General features: G+C 39.7%; 1 protein-coding gene across 2 annotated transcripts in view; it reads right to left on the bottom strand.

Annotated features, from left to right (window-relative positions):
* Window positions 1-5,244: 5,244 nt before the first annotated feature.
* Window positions 5,245-17,068, bottom strand: part of LOC113447767 (chemokine-like protein TAFA-5) — a 28,031-nt gene continuing 16,207 nt past the window's right edge. For both annotated transcript variants that reach the window (XM_087929649.1, XM_026718144.2), the window contains one exon: window positions 5,245-6,789. In XM_087929649.1, the coding sequence (XP_087785775.1) occupies window positions 6,596-6,789 (194 nt within the window). In that variant the 3' untranslated portion in view covers window positions 5,245-6,595. The remainder of the gene's footprint in view (window positions 6,790-17,068) is intronic.

Below are 17,068 nucleotides of genomic sequence, written 5' to 3'. Positions count from 1 at the left end.
CCCTTAAGAGGACAGCTCCCATTCCCAATTTGTCTTCTAGTCTAAGTATTGCATTAAGGACAGGTCTTTGCTGAATGTAAAAGTTTACTGTGACAATCTGGAAAATGTCTCTTCATTTTAATATGCTGATTCATCGCCTTAATAAATATTTGATTTGACCATTTTGATTTGACTGGGAAAGAGAATGCCTTCTACTGTATGTCCTAATGTTAATAATGTTACGCTGGTGTTGCAAACTCTGGGTGACCACTAGATGGCAGTGAAGAGATGCAGAAAACTCCATTTTTCCCTGCCAGCTAAGGGTGTCCCAGGGCTTTGCAGCCAGAACTGGTAATGATAGTTATGCAGCTATTAATTTTGTCACACAAGAGTCTGTCTTTTTCAGTATTTCTTTATGTATATGAAAACTCATTAAGTAATTCCTTATTATTTCAACAAATTTACAACTAGAAAGTGCTCTCTCTTTTCCTTGGTTTACATATTCAAGAGGAGAGGGCTCGGAGGAACCAACTGAGCAATAAGTGACAGTGGAAACCATGGTTATAGCTAAACTTCACAGGTGCTTATGTAGCATTTCCCTTGCTAGCAAATTCACCTATTTACAGAAAAGGGTAGCACTGTTGATGAATAAACAAGACAAAGTACATTTTATTTATAGATCTCCAATCCATGTTGAAAATATTTTAAAAACCTGCACACATGTGTCTTATTTACTTAGAAGAACATTTGCTTTTGAAATCCTAGCTTCATCTTAAAAAGAAGATCTCTGATAGACCATGAACTCAGGACCAAGATGGAAGATTGTGTGCAAATTCATTTTTGCAGCATTTTTACTTGTATGACTTTCATCATTCTGGAAATAACACCTTGGAATTTTCATTGCAGCTGGTAAATAAAAAGGATGGCTTCTTACAAGCAATTATTTCACCTTTCATGTGGATGTCATATGATGCCCACTTTGAAATAAAATAGTATAGTTCTATAAAGAGTCAAATGTTTTCTCAGAGAAGATAACATTGCCACTACATTCTTATAAAGCCTTACATAAAGATTGGATGATGGACTTTATGATTGGTAGATATGTGTAGCAAGCTTCCCCATTCACATAGTAATTCTTTGGAACTCTGCTCCGAATTGCAGCTATTAGGCTAGAAAAAGTTGATTTCCCCCTTTAATTAAAACAAAATTTAAAAGCAAAGATTATTCTGAGGTACCCGAAGTCATGAAAGTTTAAATCCATTTTTGTTGGCTTCATCTATTGAATCAGGTCTCATCTGAACATATAGACAGCATAATGGCCAGGTATTTTAACTATTGTTCATATGTATTACTGTACATTTGTTTGGATGTTTGTCCAGGTTAACATATTGTGTTACAATTTTTTGTTTCAGTAACAAAAGCAGGTTGCTTTTACCCTTGCTTTTCCATTCTGAAATATTGAAGCTTGCTGGTATTATTGCAAGTCATTATTCTCCATACCTTGTAATTTACTGTAATTTGAGGAAGTCCTCACCACTGATTTTACCACACCATGTTGAGACTGTGCAAGTATAAGTCCAGGGCATTAGAAAAAAGACATAGAAGGCCTGCCTTATTTTGTGGTCAGTAGTGAGCAGATTGCTGGATACTTCTATAAATATTTTTTTTTCTAGAAACCTTGCACAAAAACAAGTAGTTTGAGGTCTCACCTTTGCTTCAATAGCAGTTGGGAAATCTCTCTCTCTATTGTGATATTATGCTGCTAGCATTCATGATGCTTTCAGATGTCAGAAGTAAATACTACAGAAGAAACTATAGAGTAATACCTTTGTCACAACTTAAATGTGCATGTGCTGAATCCTATTAAAAGTGTTATTTGATTGACATATGTTTTTCTCATAGAAAACAACAAGTTGCTTGTAATGTTCACAACTGGGGCAGAAGTGAAGGCAAATGTCACAAACAGTGACATTTGGTATGCCTCAACAGGGTGAGCACTAAACTGCTTCATCACACCCTCTTCTACAGTGTTTCTCAACTTTACTCATGTTAAAATGGGCTTCAGTTCTCAGAATTCCCCAGCCAGGATACTCTGGGACTTGAAATCCATACATCTTAATGTGACCAAGGTGAAAAAACACTGTTGGGTTCAATCAGTGCCTTTCTTCACATCATAGAACCTTACAGAGAGTTACCTGACACTAACTCAGTCTGGATAAATACCAGAATCTGTCAGTATTTCACCTGTTGCACATAGCAATGAATGCTGGTCAAAACGATAAATTGTCTAGATTTTGTCTACTCTGACTAGGTGCTATTTATTCATTTATTTAACTTATATCCTGTTCCAATCAACAGTTGTCATTGACTGATATAGTAACTATAAACACCCAGAGCTGCTGATAGTTGAGCAGTACATTCTCCTTTGGGAATGGGAGCCCGTTTCTTTTGTTCTCAGTTGAATATGATTCGATTTGTTACAGAGAACATTTTCTCCATTGTGAGCCCATTCTTAAGTTTAACTGCCAACTTTTTTTTTAAGAAAGCACAAAATGTTCAGCTCCTCTGTCAAGCTTTCCCCCCAAATGCATCTGAAATGGTCTGTCTGGGGTTTCGTTTGTCATTGAGATTTTAGCATTTGGGAGAAGCATTTTAACTTCGCAGTGTTTGGGTTTATCAATGTTTTATGCCTTTTATGAGAGCTGCCTTGGATGGTGTTGTCCTTTTTATGATGGTCTCTTCTGAGTCAGAGGCTGAGAGACAGGCCAGACGGACTGCAAGCCTGAGGTGCTGGCAGGCGCACAGACACCTGAGGCAGTTCAAACAGTGAGACTGAGTGGTGGGTGGGGGTGACTCAGAGGGGTCAGATTCTGGAAGGGTGCCTCACCCGAGAACAAGCCAATAGCTATGGAGGGCAGAGCAGAAGCAGTCAGCTTTTCTCCTTGAGAAGAAAATCCTTTGACTGAAGCTATGCCCATAACTGGGGCTGCACACAAGCAGCTTCTAAGCCTCCTGCCCATCCATTCTAACCAACTGAATAACAGAATAACTGAGTTAGAAGGGACCTTGGAAGTCTTCTACTCCAATCCCCTGCCCAGGCAGGAAACCCTAAACCATTTCAGACAAATGGCTGTCCAATCTCTTCTTAAAAACCTCCAGTGTTGGAGCATTCATATCTTTTGGAGGTAAATAGTTCTACTAATTGTTCTGTCAGGAAATTTATCCTTAGTTTTAGGTTGCTTCTCTCCTTGGTTAGGTTCCATCCATTGCTTCTTGTCCTGCCTTTTGGTGCCTTGGAGAATAGATTAACTCCCTCTTTTTTGTGGCAACCCCTTAAATATTGGAACACTTGCTATCATGTCACTCACTTCTAGTCCTTCTTTTCATTAAACTAGACATATCCAATTCCAACAACCGTTCTTTATAGGTTTTAGCCACCAGTCCCCTAATCGTCTTTGTTGCTATTATTATTATTATTATTATTACTTTTATTGTCAGAGTACAACATGTGTACAATGAGATTGGCTGAGCCTCCCTTTGTGCATCCCTCCCAACACAACTCTCAGTGAGGACAGAAGACCCTAACCCAGTCCCAATCTTATTACTTCTCCGTACTCTTTCTAGACTCTCAACATCTTTTTTACATTGTGGCAACCAAAATCGAATGCATTATTCCAAGTGTGGTCTTACCACACTCTCCTGATTTGGACCTATGTTCTTGTGGCAGCCTGTCCCCTTTGCTCAATTGCCCTGCTCGTTCAGACTTTCTGTTTTGACTCGTTGACCCGTTTGTAGAACTGACTCATTTTAGATCTTTGGACTGCTTTGAACTACTTTCATGTTCCTGCCTCTGAATAGTTCCTGCTATCAACTTGAGAACTACTCATGTTAAGGGAGTTAAAAACGCTCTGCACTTCCGGGCCTTAATGGCTCTGTCTGAACACATGCCTTGTCAAAATATTTACAACGGAGCAATACAGGTTCCCAAACTTGTCATTATCTTGCTCTGCATCTACTTACATAGGACACCTTTAGGCTAGTCTAGAAATACATTAAGAGGCATAATCTTCATTGACTGATGTGAATTGCAGTGAGATCCATATGGAGGCAGTAGGTTGGAAGCACTTGTAATAAATCAACGGTGTATTTTTAATAAGGTAACTTGACTGGCCCCATTCTTCTTGTTCAAATTCAGGAATCCTTCCTCTCTTTTTATTTTAGTATGCTGTTGGAGGTGGGTGGGTGGGATTTTTCCATTTTACTATCAAGATAGGAATTTGGTGAGGTTTTGCCAATTGGATACCATCCAAGTATTAGGCCACTTTCATCATTCCCAAACACATTTCAAATAGAGAGGATTAATGGTTTGAAAGAGGGTTCATTTATATTAACTCTGAGCAGCCCTCCCTCAACAGAGGAGGTGGGATAAGACACCACCTATATCCAGCCTACAACACAGCCCTTGCAGCAATTCCAAGAAGATTCCACTTCCATTTGCACTTTGACACAGGTGATCCTGAGGGCAAGAGAGTGCTAGCAACAGGGTGATTGCAAAGAACTACAACCCTTCCATCTCTCCCTCCAACCCCACCATCTGATCAGAACCTGTCCTTCCTGTCTCAACCCTCAATATTTATCCTTCCATTCCCTCCCTCCCCCCAATAACAATTGAAGAAGTTTCTTGGAGGAGAAATCTTCTTCCTCGAGGAAAAGGAAAACAGCCCAGTTGCATTTTTTGGAGGTGGGGAGGAAAACACCTTTGAGACCTTCCCAAACATTGCACCGTCAAGTTGGGTTCATTTCAGCATAGACCCATCCTGGAGAAGGATGCCTGTCTAGAAGCAGAGCAAATTTGAACCCTTTCTTCATACTGGTGATCAGGAATCCACAAATACCACATTGGAGCATTCAAAGGTCTGCATATTCGTCACAAAGATGTCCACTGAATTATCCTAAACAATTGTATTTTGTTACTAGTGTATTATATCCAAAACCCTTTAGGTAATTCCTTGAAATAGAAGCCTACAATCTTGTTGTCTTCCATTATATTTGTGTGTTTGTGTCTCAGAACAAATCTTTGCATATTTCCATACATATGAGATTGCTCCTCCAGGAATTGCATATTGTGATTTGATAATTTTTGAAGATTTGCAGAACGTTCGCACCTCCTTAAACCTCCTACTAACAAGTACACTAGTTATTGCCACTCAGCATCTTTGCACAAAGAAGCAGCGCAACTATGAAAACAGGAAGGTTAGAGACCACTTTGACTAATAAAGTTAGAATTTTATTTCCTTACATTTTTTTTTGACATCACAAATTGTGGAAATTTATTACAGAGGAAAAAGTTCTTGAAACAAAAGATTCAATTTACACTGTAACGAAAAATAAGATTGGCATGAAAATGAATCCAGGTCTTTTCATATTTACAGATGGACATGCACAAGCAATGTGGAGTTGTTTGTATAGAACTAATTTTCAAGTCATTGATCACTATGATCTAGTACTTCTCCAGAGCCTTTTAATTATTTTTAGGACCCAGTGTTTGAGGAATGGAGCTGAGCCTGAAGGAAAAAGTCCTACTTGGATCTGTGTGTTTTTCTCAGAACTGTCAATCACAACTGGGCTTTACCAATATCAATGCTGAAAATGGTAATCTATAGTTCTTGTTCATAATGATACTAAATTTATAAGTGGGAGAAATTGCTACTTGGGTACAATTTTGATCTTGATCCCTATATATAGTAACATGTCTTTAAGGGATCAATGTTCCATGAAGTACCATAATCAAGAAGAAATCTACTTTAGGTGCCTTTTTTCAGTCTATGACTTAGAAAAACAAGTGGCTCAGAAATTCCCAAGGCAATCCATCTGATGGATTATCAATTTGATCTCAGGACATAACAATCAGAAAGTTGGATATAAAAGCTCAACTCCCAGAATACTACTTCAGGCCAAAATGAACCCATGGTGATACATAATGAAGCGTAATTAAATAAATTATGCTTGTTTTGAATTTGCCCCACTTACTGATGAGTAAGAATTATTCTCAACTGGTGATGGGGCAGATGCCATGAGAAAGGGGACTTAATTAAGATGCTAAGACACAAATGGGGGAGATTGCAATTCAACACATTTTTGACCAGGTTTTTTTTTTAACCTGGTTATTTCATTTTACTCCTTTGTGAGGAGTGCCTTATAGAAATATGGCCAGTCCTTTTAATGAATACTTCCCTCTATAACCATAGCAGTGAAGATCCAATTGTATATCGTAGCACCATCTCATCTTCTTGGGATCAGAGGAGGAGAAACAACGGAAAGGAAGAAGTCTAAGAAAATGTGTGTTTTTTAAAAAAAATATAGCACAGCATCACAGACATTTAGCAAGTACCTCAGTCTGTTACACTCATATGTCTCAAAGTGGCCATAATTCCCCCAGATCTGAAAGGTCTGCTGATTCCTGGGTACCAAGATGCAAATCTTCTGTTGACATGAGGGAAAATAAAATCTACTGAAGAATGCATTTCAAGTCAAAATACGCAACATAAACTATAAATAGGTTTTGGGGAGAGGGAAGGAAAGTTACTTTCGTATGTACAACACAAAGATGCTTGTTTCAGTAGCCTCTGCATCCAATGTGCCGGCACAAGAGGAAATACAGGTGTGATGGGCCCTGATTTGTCTGGATGAATCCATGCTGAGAAAGTGGATTGTCCCATTTTTCATAATGAGGTAACCTCTGAACTTTGCCCATCAGCACACAGGAAGTGGAAAAGGTGCTCTTACAGTGCTCTGTTGATGTCAAGAAACCTGGGGGAAGAAACCATACAGAGAATGGATAGTTATATACCGTAATTGGGACTGAGGAAATGATACCAAAACTGAGAATAAGAATGATTTTCAAACCTGAAAATGTTTTCAGCACTTTAAGTTGAAAAAAAGATACTCTGATCTACATGGATATTTTCTGCTAAGCAAACACATCACATAAATTGTTTTTTTTTTAAAGATCAGTCTTTCAACCCAGAGGAGTGTTCAATTTTAGCTCAAAGGTTTATTTGGTAACCAAGATTCTGTTATCCCGGGACCAGCAAGATACACAGAGATGGACTGTACCAAAACGATGTTGGCAATAAACGTGTTACAGCAGAAACCTACTTCTGACTTTCTGTTGGATTCCTTGCTGATTCTTATTCCTCTGATGCCTTGCAAAGTCCAACAGTTCCATCAAAAACATAAAACATCTTTTGCTTATGAATTTCAGAAGTGCAGCATTACATTGAACCTAGACAGTTAAATGTTGCTGGGTCCTACCCTGCCTTTAAATTTTTATTAGGGTTTTCTTCCTTGTCCACTTTCATCCATGGTCAAAGTTTTACCAAACTCTTTTCTTCAAAGACTTATCTGATCCATCTTTATGTTTTTTTGGATCTCCAACTTTTTTAAGGGAATTGTGAGGCTTCCTAACATGAAAATGAAAGTCTAATAGGAAGATTTACAACAAGCCAAATATCCTATATGTGCCAGTAAATCTCAAATGTTATGAATGGTGCAATAATGAAGGTCCTTTCACTGTATGATTACTTAGTGCATTTAAAATATGTTCTATGTGGTAATAAGCAGTGAAAAAAATAGGACATATTAGTTATACGTATGTGGTCACTCTCCCTGTCATCTAGAAATGCTCTTATTCTGACCCTCTCCCTGTTAGAAATAGCAATGAACATAAGGCACTGTAATTTGAATATATAAGTAAAAATGCCATGTATACACTGTGTAAAACAGAGAAAATTTCCTCACTTTTTAAGGTGGAAAAATTCATACCTGAGGGCATGACACAAAAAACATCCATGTCTTTGATCTGACAGCTTATGAAAGGTATGCTATTTATACCAGTATTTCTTAACCTTGGTGACTTGAAGTCCACACATCTTCAAGTTGCCAAATTTGAGAAACACTGATTTATAGAATTCTGAAGCTGAACTCTTGGTGCATTAAGTTTCTTCTGAGTTTAATATGCCTACTTTTCACTGAGCCCCCATCTCCCCCAAGGTCCCAAACACCCTGTCCCCATTTCAGTGTATCTAATGGAACCTGATTCTGTCCCTTCACACCTGGGAGAGCAGCAAAAGCGTGAAAATATAGGTTCTCTCCAGGAATAAAAAAGCGTTAGTTGGCCATGAGATATAGCATAGATGCAAAACAGAAGTGGAATGGTGTAATAGCAATAGCACTTAGACTTATATACCGCTTTATAGTGCTTTACAGCCCTCTCTAAGCAGTTTACAGAGTCAGCATATTGCCCCCAATAATCTGGGTCCTCATTTTACCCACCTCAGAAGGATGGAAGGCTGAGTCAACCTTGAGTCTGGTGAGATTTGAACTGCCAAATTGCAGTCAGCCAGTAGTCAGCAGAAGTAGCCTACAGTACTGCACCCTAACCAGTGCACCACCGTGGCTCATTTATAATTATAGGTACAGTGCCCCACAATAGATGCCGAAGTTTGGTAGCCACTCTGTCAACCCTACTTCAAAAATGGACAAAAGGAGAGGAATTCAGATTCCCATCTGTTAATTTGAGAAAATGTTAGTTGTTTATGAAAGAATTGGAGTTTTCCCTTTACACTCAGAAAGAAAAGGTGAAGAATGGGAATACGCTTATTCCATCTTTACCTACATAGCTTGCGGTTCTCTGTCCAAGGCTCACAAATAGGCACTCCCCTGTCAAGTGATGGATTATACAGCTTTGAAGTATAATCCTTTAACACTTTTCTGTCTACCTTCTCTTTGGGACAGGGGAACAAATGAACTGGGAGGTCTACAATGCGAATGATAATAGTTCTATCCCTATAGCAGGTAGTTCTTAAAATAAGTACAGGTAGTCTTCGACTTACAACAATTCATTTAGTGACCATTCAAAGTTACAGCTTCACTGAAAAAACTGACATGAGACTATTTTTCATACTTATGATCAGATAAACAGATAATCAGAGTTGGAAGGGACCTTGCAGATCATAGTCCAACCCCCTTCCCAAGCAGGAGACCCTACACCATTTCTGACAGATGGGAGTCCAATCTCTTCTTGAAAGTCTCAAGTGATGATGCTCCTACAACTTCCGAGGGCAGGCTGTTCCACTGATTGATTGTTCTGACAGAAAGTTTCTCCTTATTTCCAGGTTAAAGCTCTCCTTGTTCAGTTTCTATCCGTTATTCCTTGTCTGGCCTACAGGCGCTTTAGAAAATAGCTTGACCCCTTCCTCCCTGTGGCAGCCCCTCAAATATTGGAAGACTACTATCATGTCTCCCCTGGTCCTTCTCTTCACTAGACTAACCATGCCCGGTTCCTGTAACCGTTCTTCATATGCCTTTGTCTCCAATCCCCTAAACATCCCGGTTGCTCTTCTCTGTACTCTTTCTAGAGTCTCAACATCTTTTTTATAATGTGGTGACCAGCTTCCGCATGGTCATGTGATCAAAATTGAGACACTTGGCAACTGACTCCTATTTTTGATGGCTGGAGAGTCCGGGGGTCATGTGGTCCCCTTTTGTAACCTTCTGTCAAGTAAAGTCAATGGAGAAGCCAGCTTCACTTATTAACTGTGTTACTAATTTAACAACTGCAGTGATTTACTTAGCAATGGTGGCAAGAAAAGTCGTAAAATGGGGCAAAACTCACTTAACAAATGAGCAACAAATTTTGCGCTCAATTGTCGAGGACTAGCTGCATGAAAAAGAAGGGAGGGAGGGAAGGAAGAAAGGAAGGAAGGAAGGTTTGTTTTAGAGTTTACCAGAAAATTCTCCTTTACTAAAATGTTCTTCAGCCTTTCAACAGTTCTGTTTTGAAAACTTTTCAAAGCCATTCCTTATTAAATGTTCTCCTCTACAAATTCAGTTAATAACAATGATGGGAGTCCAAAGACTGCGTGGTTACCGTGATAGTGAGTGGGAGAGAAGAGATATTAAGGAAAAACGCTGCCCCTGCCTCTACTGATTGTACATAAATGATTCAGGAGCAAAAAATGTACAAATTCCACACTGTCAACTAGCTTGTATGAATATTTAATAATGCAAAATATAGCTGGGGTGATCAGGCAGATTTGCCAAATCTGTGATGGAGTTTGATAAATATGGATGAATCTTTCTTTTTTCCCCATCAACCCATTTCCCATCCCCCCACCTCCAATACCCAAAGTGGATTTATCTTCCAGATACAGTCAGAAAATTGCATGCAGAGAAGTCTCAATGCATGGATGTGACAGTGGTGTTGGAAAGAAAGGCTTAGATTTGTTAGGCACTCGGGAACCTTGGAATAAGCTGAACCAGCACAAATGGGACAAGTGCCATTTGAACTACAGTGAGACAAGAAAGTAGTAGAGTGATTTTCAAACGGATTTTGGAGAGTGTGTGTGTACAGGATAAAACATTATGACACAGTAAATCCATCATGTGCAGCTGCCCTTCCATTTGTTTATGTTACTATGAAGTATGCAGGGGCTCACTTCTGTTTGAGATTTGCACAAACAGAAAGAGATTTCAGCCTTCCTATTTTACAACTGCAATCCCTCTATTAAAATAAAATTTAAAAACCCATGTTCAATTGATGCCAATGGAGAAACAATGGTTTATTTTTTTAAAAAAAAAATCAGCTCGAGAGAGAAACTACAGAACAAATGGGTGGATGGACAGACTGCACCTCCCACTCCATATGCTATTAGGACTGAGCCCCCAAATTCTTGCAGCATTATAAACAAGCAAACAGATGGGCAGCTACATGCTATATATTTGATTTATGTAAGAATTCAGCAGAACCTCATTTAGGGTGTGATTTTTCTGAAGACTAATACTGGGGATATTTCAAGGCTTGAATTGCAAACAAACAGAACTTGACAATGAGTATACAGACAGAATAAAATAGCAACCATTTAAAGGGACGTTAAAATTGTACTGCAACATTTCTAAAGAGCTCTAGATCTAGAAAAAAGCATCTATTTTTATGAAGGATAAAGTCGGATCTCTCCTGAGTTGAACTCAATTCTCGATGACATCACAGACACAACCACACAACAATCTTGGCAATAATATGCAGATGACTTGACAATGCTTTCTTCTTGGATTTATTTGGATTTTCCAGTCTACCCCACAGCATTGTCATAATGACAAAAAGTGACACCTGTATAATAAATAGTCTTAGAACATAAATACTACCATTATGTATTTGCATCCCTTTGTTGGGCATAAGAGTCACTGCTTTGGGATGGATGGCCATATAAATGTTGTTGTTGTTAGTTGCAAAGTCATGTCCAACCCATCGGGACCCCACAGACAATGTTCCTCCAAGCCTTCCTGTCCTTTACCATCCTCCAGAGTCTATTTTAAGTCATATAAATAAATATGTTATGGGGTAATATCAGGACCCAATTGCATTTCATGTTTTTCCCCTCCCCCGGATAGTTTCTGGCCTGGAGGCCTCGAATTTCCTGCTTATTTCTCATCCAGGTACTATTTGGGTCCAAATCTACTTTACTTTTCAAAACCTGCCAAACTAAGAGCTGTCTTCTTCATCCTGATGCCCTGCTGTGTTAGTATTGCAAAAGATCTTGAAAAGATTTGGTTGGGAAATGTTTCTTCATGAGGGGTCCTTGTTGCTCCCTGAGCTTGGTTGTTTTCTTGCAAACGTTTCATTACCCAAACGAGGTATTATCATCAATACTAATGATGTTACCTAGTTTGGGTAATGAAACAACTGCAAGAAAACAACCAAGCTCAGAGAGCAGCAAGGACCCCTCATTTCAACCTTGGGCTAAAAATATTCTCCTTTATTGGTAAAGCATATGGGCATCGAAGGCTTCACAATGTTTCCTAAATGTTCCATATAATCTCAATTAATAGAAATGTTCAGCTTAAAAAGGTATACTTGTATATTATTCCTGTAACTTCTCTGATTAAAAATCAAAGGGGGCATGAAATGATAAAACAAACAAAAGAAAATGAAGTAAAATATAAAAATGGAATATTAACCTGACTCAAAAGGTATAGGTGAGATTCCTAGACAGAATAAGTAATTATGCCTTAGAAGAGTTACCCATGGAAGCGCCTGTGGTCAGGTAACTGGATTTGACAAAAAGCTTAAAAAAATAAAGAGGACTAAAATTAAGTTGAAGCAGAGAGGTAGTTTCAACAAGAAGCAGTTTAAAACTGTGATAATACAAACTATTTTCACAAAAGGGAAAGATGGCTAATAGAAAAAGTGACAGGGATTAATAAGTGTAAGACAATGCCAACATAACTGATGAACACAGTCAAGTTAAATCTGAAGGATGATACCATTTCCCTTAAAAACAAACCTTATCCAATTAAAGAAAAGAAAAACCATGGAAAAGCCAATTTAAGTCGGGTATAAAACAAGTAAAACAAAACACAAAATTTTCAGCTACAAGGGAGACTCTAAGAAGGATTGAGAGGCCAGGCGGGTCGTTAGATAAGGTTACCTAGGATGGCTTACTGCGGGATGGAGAGATTGCAGAGAAGCTATTAAGGCTTCATGACAGGTGTGGGATAGAGATTCACTCCTCCTAAACCATTTTTTGAGGCAGAGTTTTTGAAGAACTAAGTCAAAAAGAAGTGACTACAGATGATGGACAGAACTACAGCCAACTGTTGAAAACCAGGAATGTGCAGACAAATTACATTTTTCAAATCATTTTAACAGCAATAATAATATGTTCACAAAGATTGGACAAGTTCCAAATTCAAGGAACCTACCATCTAAGTCAGGTGTAGAATGTTAGCACCCACCCTCTCCTAGAAGAGTGAAATATTCTAGGAAATATTAAAAAGGCAGAATATTATACCTTTGTGGATGAGAAAAGGAGAAACGTGTTCTTGGAAAGCGGCCCCCACCTTTGTTAATAGTCCCAGAAAGACAAAAGACATCTTATCTACAATACAAAAGACCTTCAGCTCCAGGGTAATGTGATTAAGACATGGTTCTCGGGACATGATAGGATTAGCCTTCTATCCATCTCACCACATGGCACCTGGGAAGATTACATCAAGATTTAACCAAGCTTGGGACTCAAGACAACCTACAAAGTTACCTCTGCATGGCCCCATGGGAGTCTGACAAAAAATCAGGATACATTTCTTGCCACAGGAACAGGAAGCAAGTTCAAAACCCAACAGAGGGTATAAATCTCTCTCCCTCTCTCTACCATGTGCTCCTTTTTTGCCCCGAACTTCAATGTGGTCCTGTCCACTATTAAAACCATCCTTCGAAGCAGCCTTCATGTTTCCAGTGTCTTTCTTCCCACTTGGAACTGAATCCAGATGGATATTTCTTCCAACACAGGGATGTCAAACTCAGGGGCCAGCCCCAGCCCGTGAGGTACTTAGATCTGGCCTGCAGGGCACCCTGGAAACAACAAAGGACTGGCCCACAATGCCTCTTCCAGTGAAAACAGAGCTTGTGAGGGCTGCATGCAGCCCTCCCGAGTTCCATTTTCACTAGCAGATAGTTGCAGGAGGCCGTTGCAACCAAAAACAGAGCTCGGGAGCCCATTTTTGCTGGCAGAGAGCTTGGGCCACCATGATGAGTGATGTCATGCTGGCTATGCCTACCCTGGCCATGCCCATCCTGGCCCCCCAAGGTCAAACACAACTCTGATGCGGCCCTCAATGAAATCAAGTTTGATACCCCTGAGCTAAGCAGTAGCACAAAGGAACAAATGAGGAGGTGGGGAATAGAAACAGAAGTTACTCTGTATATAATAATGTGATAATGTATAACAGAATAACAGAGTTGGAACGGACTTTGGAAGTCTCATAGTCCAACCCCTCACTTGAGCAGGAAACTCTATACCATTTCAGACAAATGGCTGTCCAATGTCTTCTTTAAAAATCTCCAGTGTTGGAGCACGCAGAACAAGCCATTCCACTAATTAATTGTTCTAATGGTCAGGAAATTTCTCCTTAGTTCCAGACTGGCGGTGTGTTGTCATGTCAATTTCAAATCAAAAATATGCTTTATTTCAATTATGCACATTTAGTTTTAGCAAAAAAATATAGCATTGGAGGTCCCCAAATGTTTCTTACACACTGAAGCATTCAGCAATGCCATTCAGTTGTGCATTTTCCCACCCATGCCATTGTATGCAACAATATAATATGGAGGAAGAAAATCCATTTCAGCAGGGGCTTCCATGTTCAATGGCAGTTCTGTGTCAAATAAGATCCCCAAAATACTTTCTACAAATAGCACAGGAGTACGGAATATGACAATACTGAGAAAATCTGTACCTGGTGGTATGTATTTCAAACAGCTATTACAGGCACAGGAGCTGTTTGGCAACAGGTCTTGGCAGCCCAAATGCCCAATGCAATGCATGAGTCAGCAGTGCGAGCCCATTGGCCGCCAGCACTCCCCCACCCCCCAAGAAGCACTATTGATTCTCCTCCAGCTATAGCACTTCGTACATCTTTCAGAAGATAATTTCTGGAATTCCAGCTCCCCACACGCTTGTTTTGTGTAAACTGCAGCAAGTTTCACTTACTCTGTAGTCTACCAGCTGTTTCTGGTCTGTGCAATCAGATGGGGAGATATTCAGCTTCAGTGCTTCTAATGGGCACTTCCTTTCTCTCCTTTTCTTCTTCCTTAGTTCAATCCTGATTGTAATGGCTAATTCCAGTTTAGGCTTATTTTAAAACAGCCTTTGCCAACCTGGCATTCTCCAAAAAGGACTGAATTACAAATCCCATTTTCCCCAGTCCTTGGTTTCTGACCCTGCTAGCTAGAGGTGATAGAACTTGTAGTCCAATGCGCCTAGAACATGGATGTCAAACTAGCCACGTCAATGATGTTTCATGATGGTTTTTCCCTCTGCAGAGCTGGGGTGGGCATGGCTTGCATGTTATGCATCCAGCCTGCAGGCTGCCAGTTTGACACCCTTGGCCTAGAACAAATGATGCTATTCTGGATATAGCCCCACCCAATGTTTACTTGAAAAGGAAAGGAGCCCAACGTTTCTTCTTCGTCACACTTATGGTATACCATAATGTAAAAGCAACATGACATAACATAATATAATGTAATGTAACATCACACTTCATATCACACCACACCACACTACACAACATGCCACAACTATAAATGAAATTGTGTGAAGATGCTGTTATCACTATACAATGAGCTATAAAGAGTAGTGAAAGTATTGGACTAGGAATCCAAAGATCCAGAACTTCATTCAGATGTTAAGCTTGCTAGGTGATTATGGGATATTCACTGTCATTCCGTTTAATATTTCACAGAAGGAGGTAGAAACTACTTATATAAGCTTCATCTCCTTGGCAGGATATGAATAGTGATAATAATCTTAGTTTGTATTAAAACCATAAGAGTGCCACTACCCCAATTCCCCAGATTTCTAAGGATTTGGTTTTCTGCAGCTTTACCATATTATACTTTCCATTCAGCTCTAAATTTCAATAGTGCTTCTAGCTACTTAAATAGGATACAATGGTAAGTTGCCTTCAAACCAAGCACAACACCAGGCGATTTCATGGATACATCATCCATGTAATTTTCTTGGCAGCGACAGAGAAGGCCATCCCTTGCCGCCTTCTGGAGTGCTCTTCATATTCCCAGGCTATCGCATGGCCCTTGTATTTCTTGGGAGTACCCCATCCACGTATTAACCAAGCTTGGCCCTGCCTCAGTTCTAATTCTACAAAAGGTTGACCAGATGCTTACACTTGTTGAGGAAAAAAACCAAGATGCACCTCCTAAGAAATTTCCCAGATAGAATCAGCATGTTTTTTTTTTAAAATTTGTGAATCTGAGGAAGATAGACAACTTTCGTTTTAGGAATGCCTCCCCTCCATCTGTAAAATCCGACAGGGTGGCTGAATCTAAAAGTGCACGGAGATAAAAACACATTTACAAACTCGGTTGTTAGGGAACCACTGTGTGGGGGTGGATGGTTGCTGTAGTCCTCCTTCAGTGGGCTTCCCATGGATAATTGATTCACTTCTATGGAACAGTCTAATTGTGACTTTTTCTTCTTGGACTATCCATTCGTTCCCCTCCCTTCTCTCCACCTATGGCTTCCTTCCTCCCTCTCTCTTTCAGTTGCTTCTTCTCTCCCTCCCTCCTGTTTCTACGCTCTGTTTGCCCCTGCCTGGATCATGCCCAGTATTTCCTAGTCGAACCACAGACAACTACAATGATCTAATACATATCGATTTTACAGAAGACAATGTTGAAGAAGCACTACACAATCTAAAACCATCTCTATCTATTGGACCAGACAGAATATGTGCCTACTTCTTAAAAAGCTATCTACTGGCATAGCCGAGAGGGCATCTAAAATACAGATGGTCCTTGCTTAATGACCACTCATTCGATTCAGCAACCGTTCAGACTTGCCAAGATGCTGAACAAATGGTAAGTACGGCTAGTCTTTGGAGTTCCAGCTGTTGCCATATTTCTGTGGCCATGGAATTATGGTCCAGGTGCTTGACCCCTGACTCACAATTACGATGTTGCAGTGTCTCATGGCTATGTAGCTGTCATTTGTGACCTTCTTTGCCAGCGTCCAACAAGCAAAATCAATGGGGAAGCTGGAAGGAGGCTACAAATGGCGACCATATGACATCCTCACTTAATGACCCTGAGTGATTCACTTACTGATGGCAACTAGGACTTCTGGAATTTCCAATGCTAAATGGCTCAGTCATGTGGCATCTCATTTTACAATCATGTTGCTTAGTGACAGCAACTCTAATCCCCTTTGCCCCTGTTAACTGAAGACTACTTATAGAAGAAAAAAAACTCCTTCAAGCACAAAAACCTTCTCCTTGGTATCTATTTGGGCGTGTCCAAGTTGTTTTCTTGGCAATAGGATTCCCTGTTTCCTACTTTGCTTAGCTTTTTGAAGATCAACCAAAGCCAGCAACCAACTTTTATTTCTAGCTTCACTAACCAGGAATAGGAGCAAATAATGACACAAATAAGAAATATCTGCATAGAGAATTAAGAAAAAGGGGGCCTCTGAGGATAGCATTTTGTGATCCCTACCAGCCAATTGGCCAACTA

Source organism: Pseudonaja textilis, chromosome 3 (genome assembly GCF_049901715.1).
Source record: "Pseudonaja textilis isolate UNSWEBS1 chromosome 3, rPseTex1.2, whole genome shotgun sequence".
In the NCBI taxonomy this organism is placed as follows: Eukaryota; Metazoa; Chordata; class Lepidosauria; order Squamata; family Elapidae; genus Pseudonaja; species Pseudonaja textilis.
Note: the sequence above shows the minus strand (reverse complement) of the source record. Positions and strands in the feature narration are given on the sequence as shown.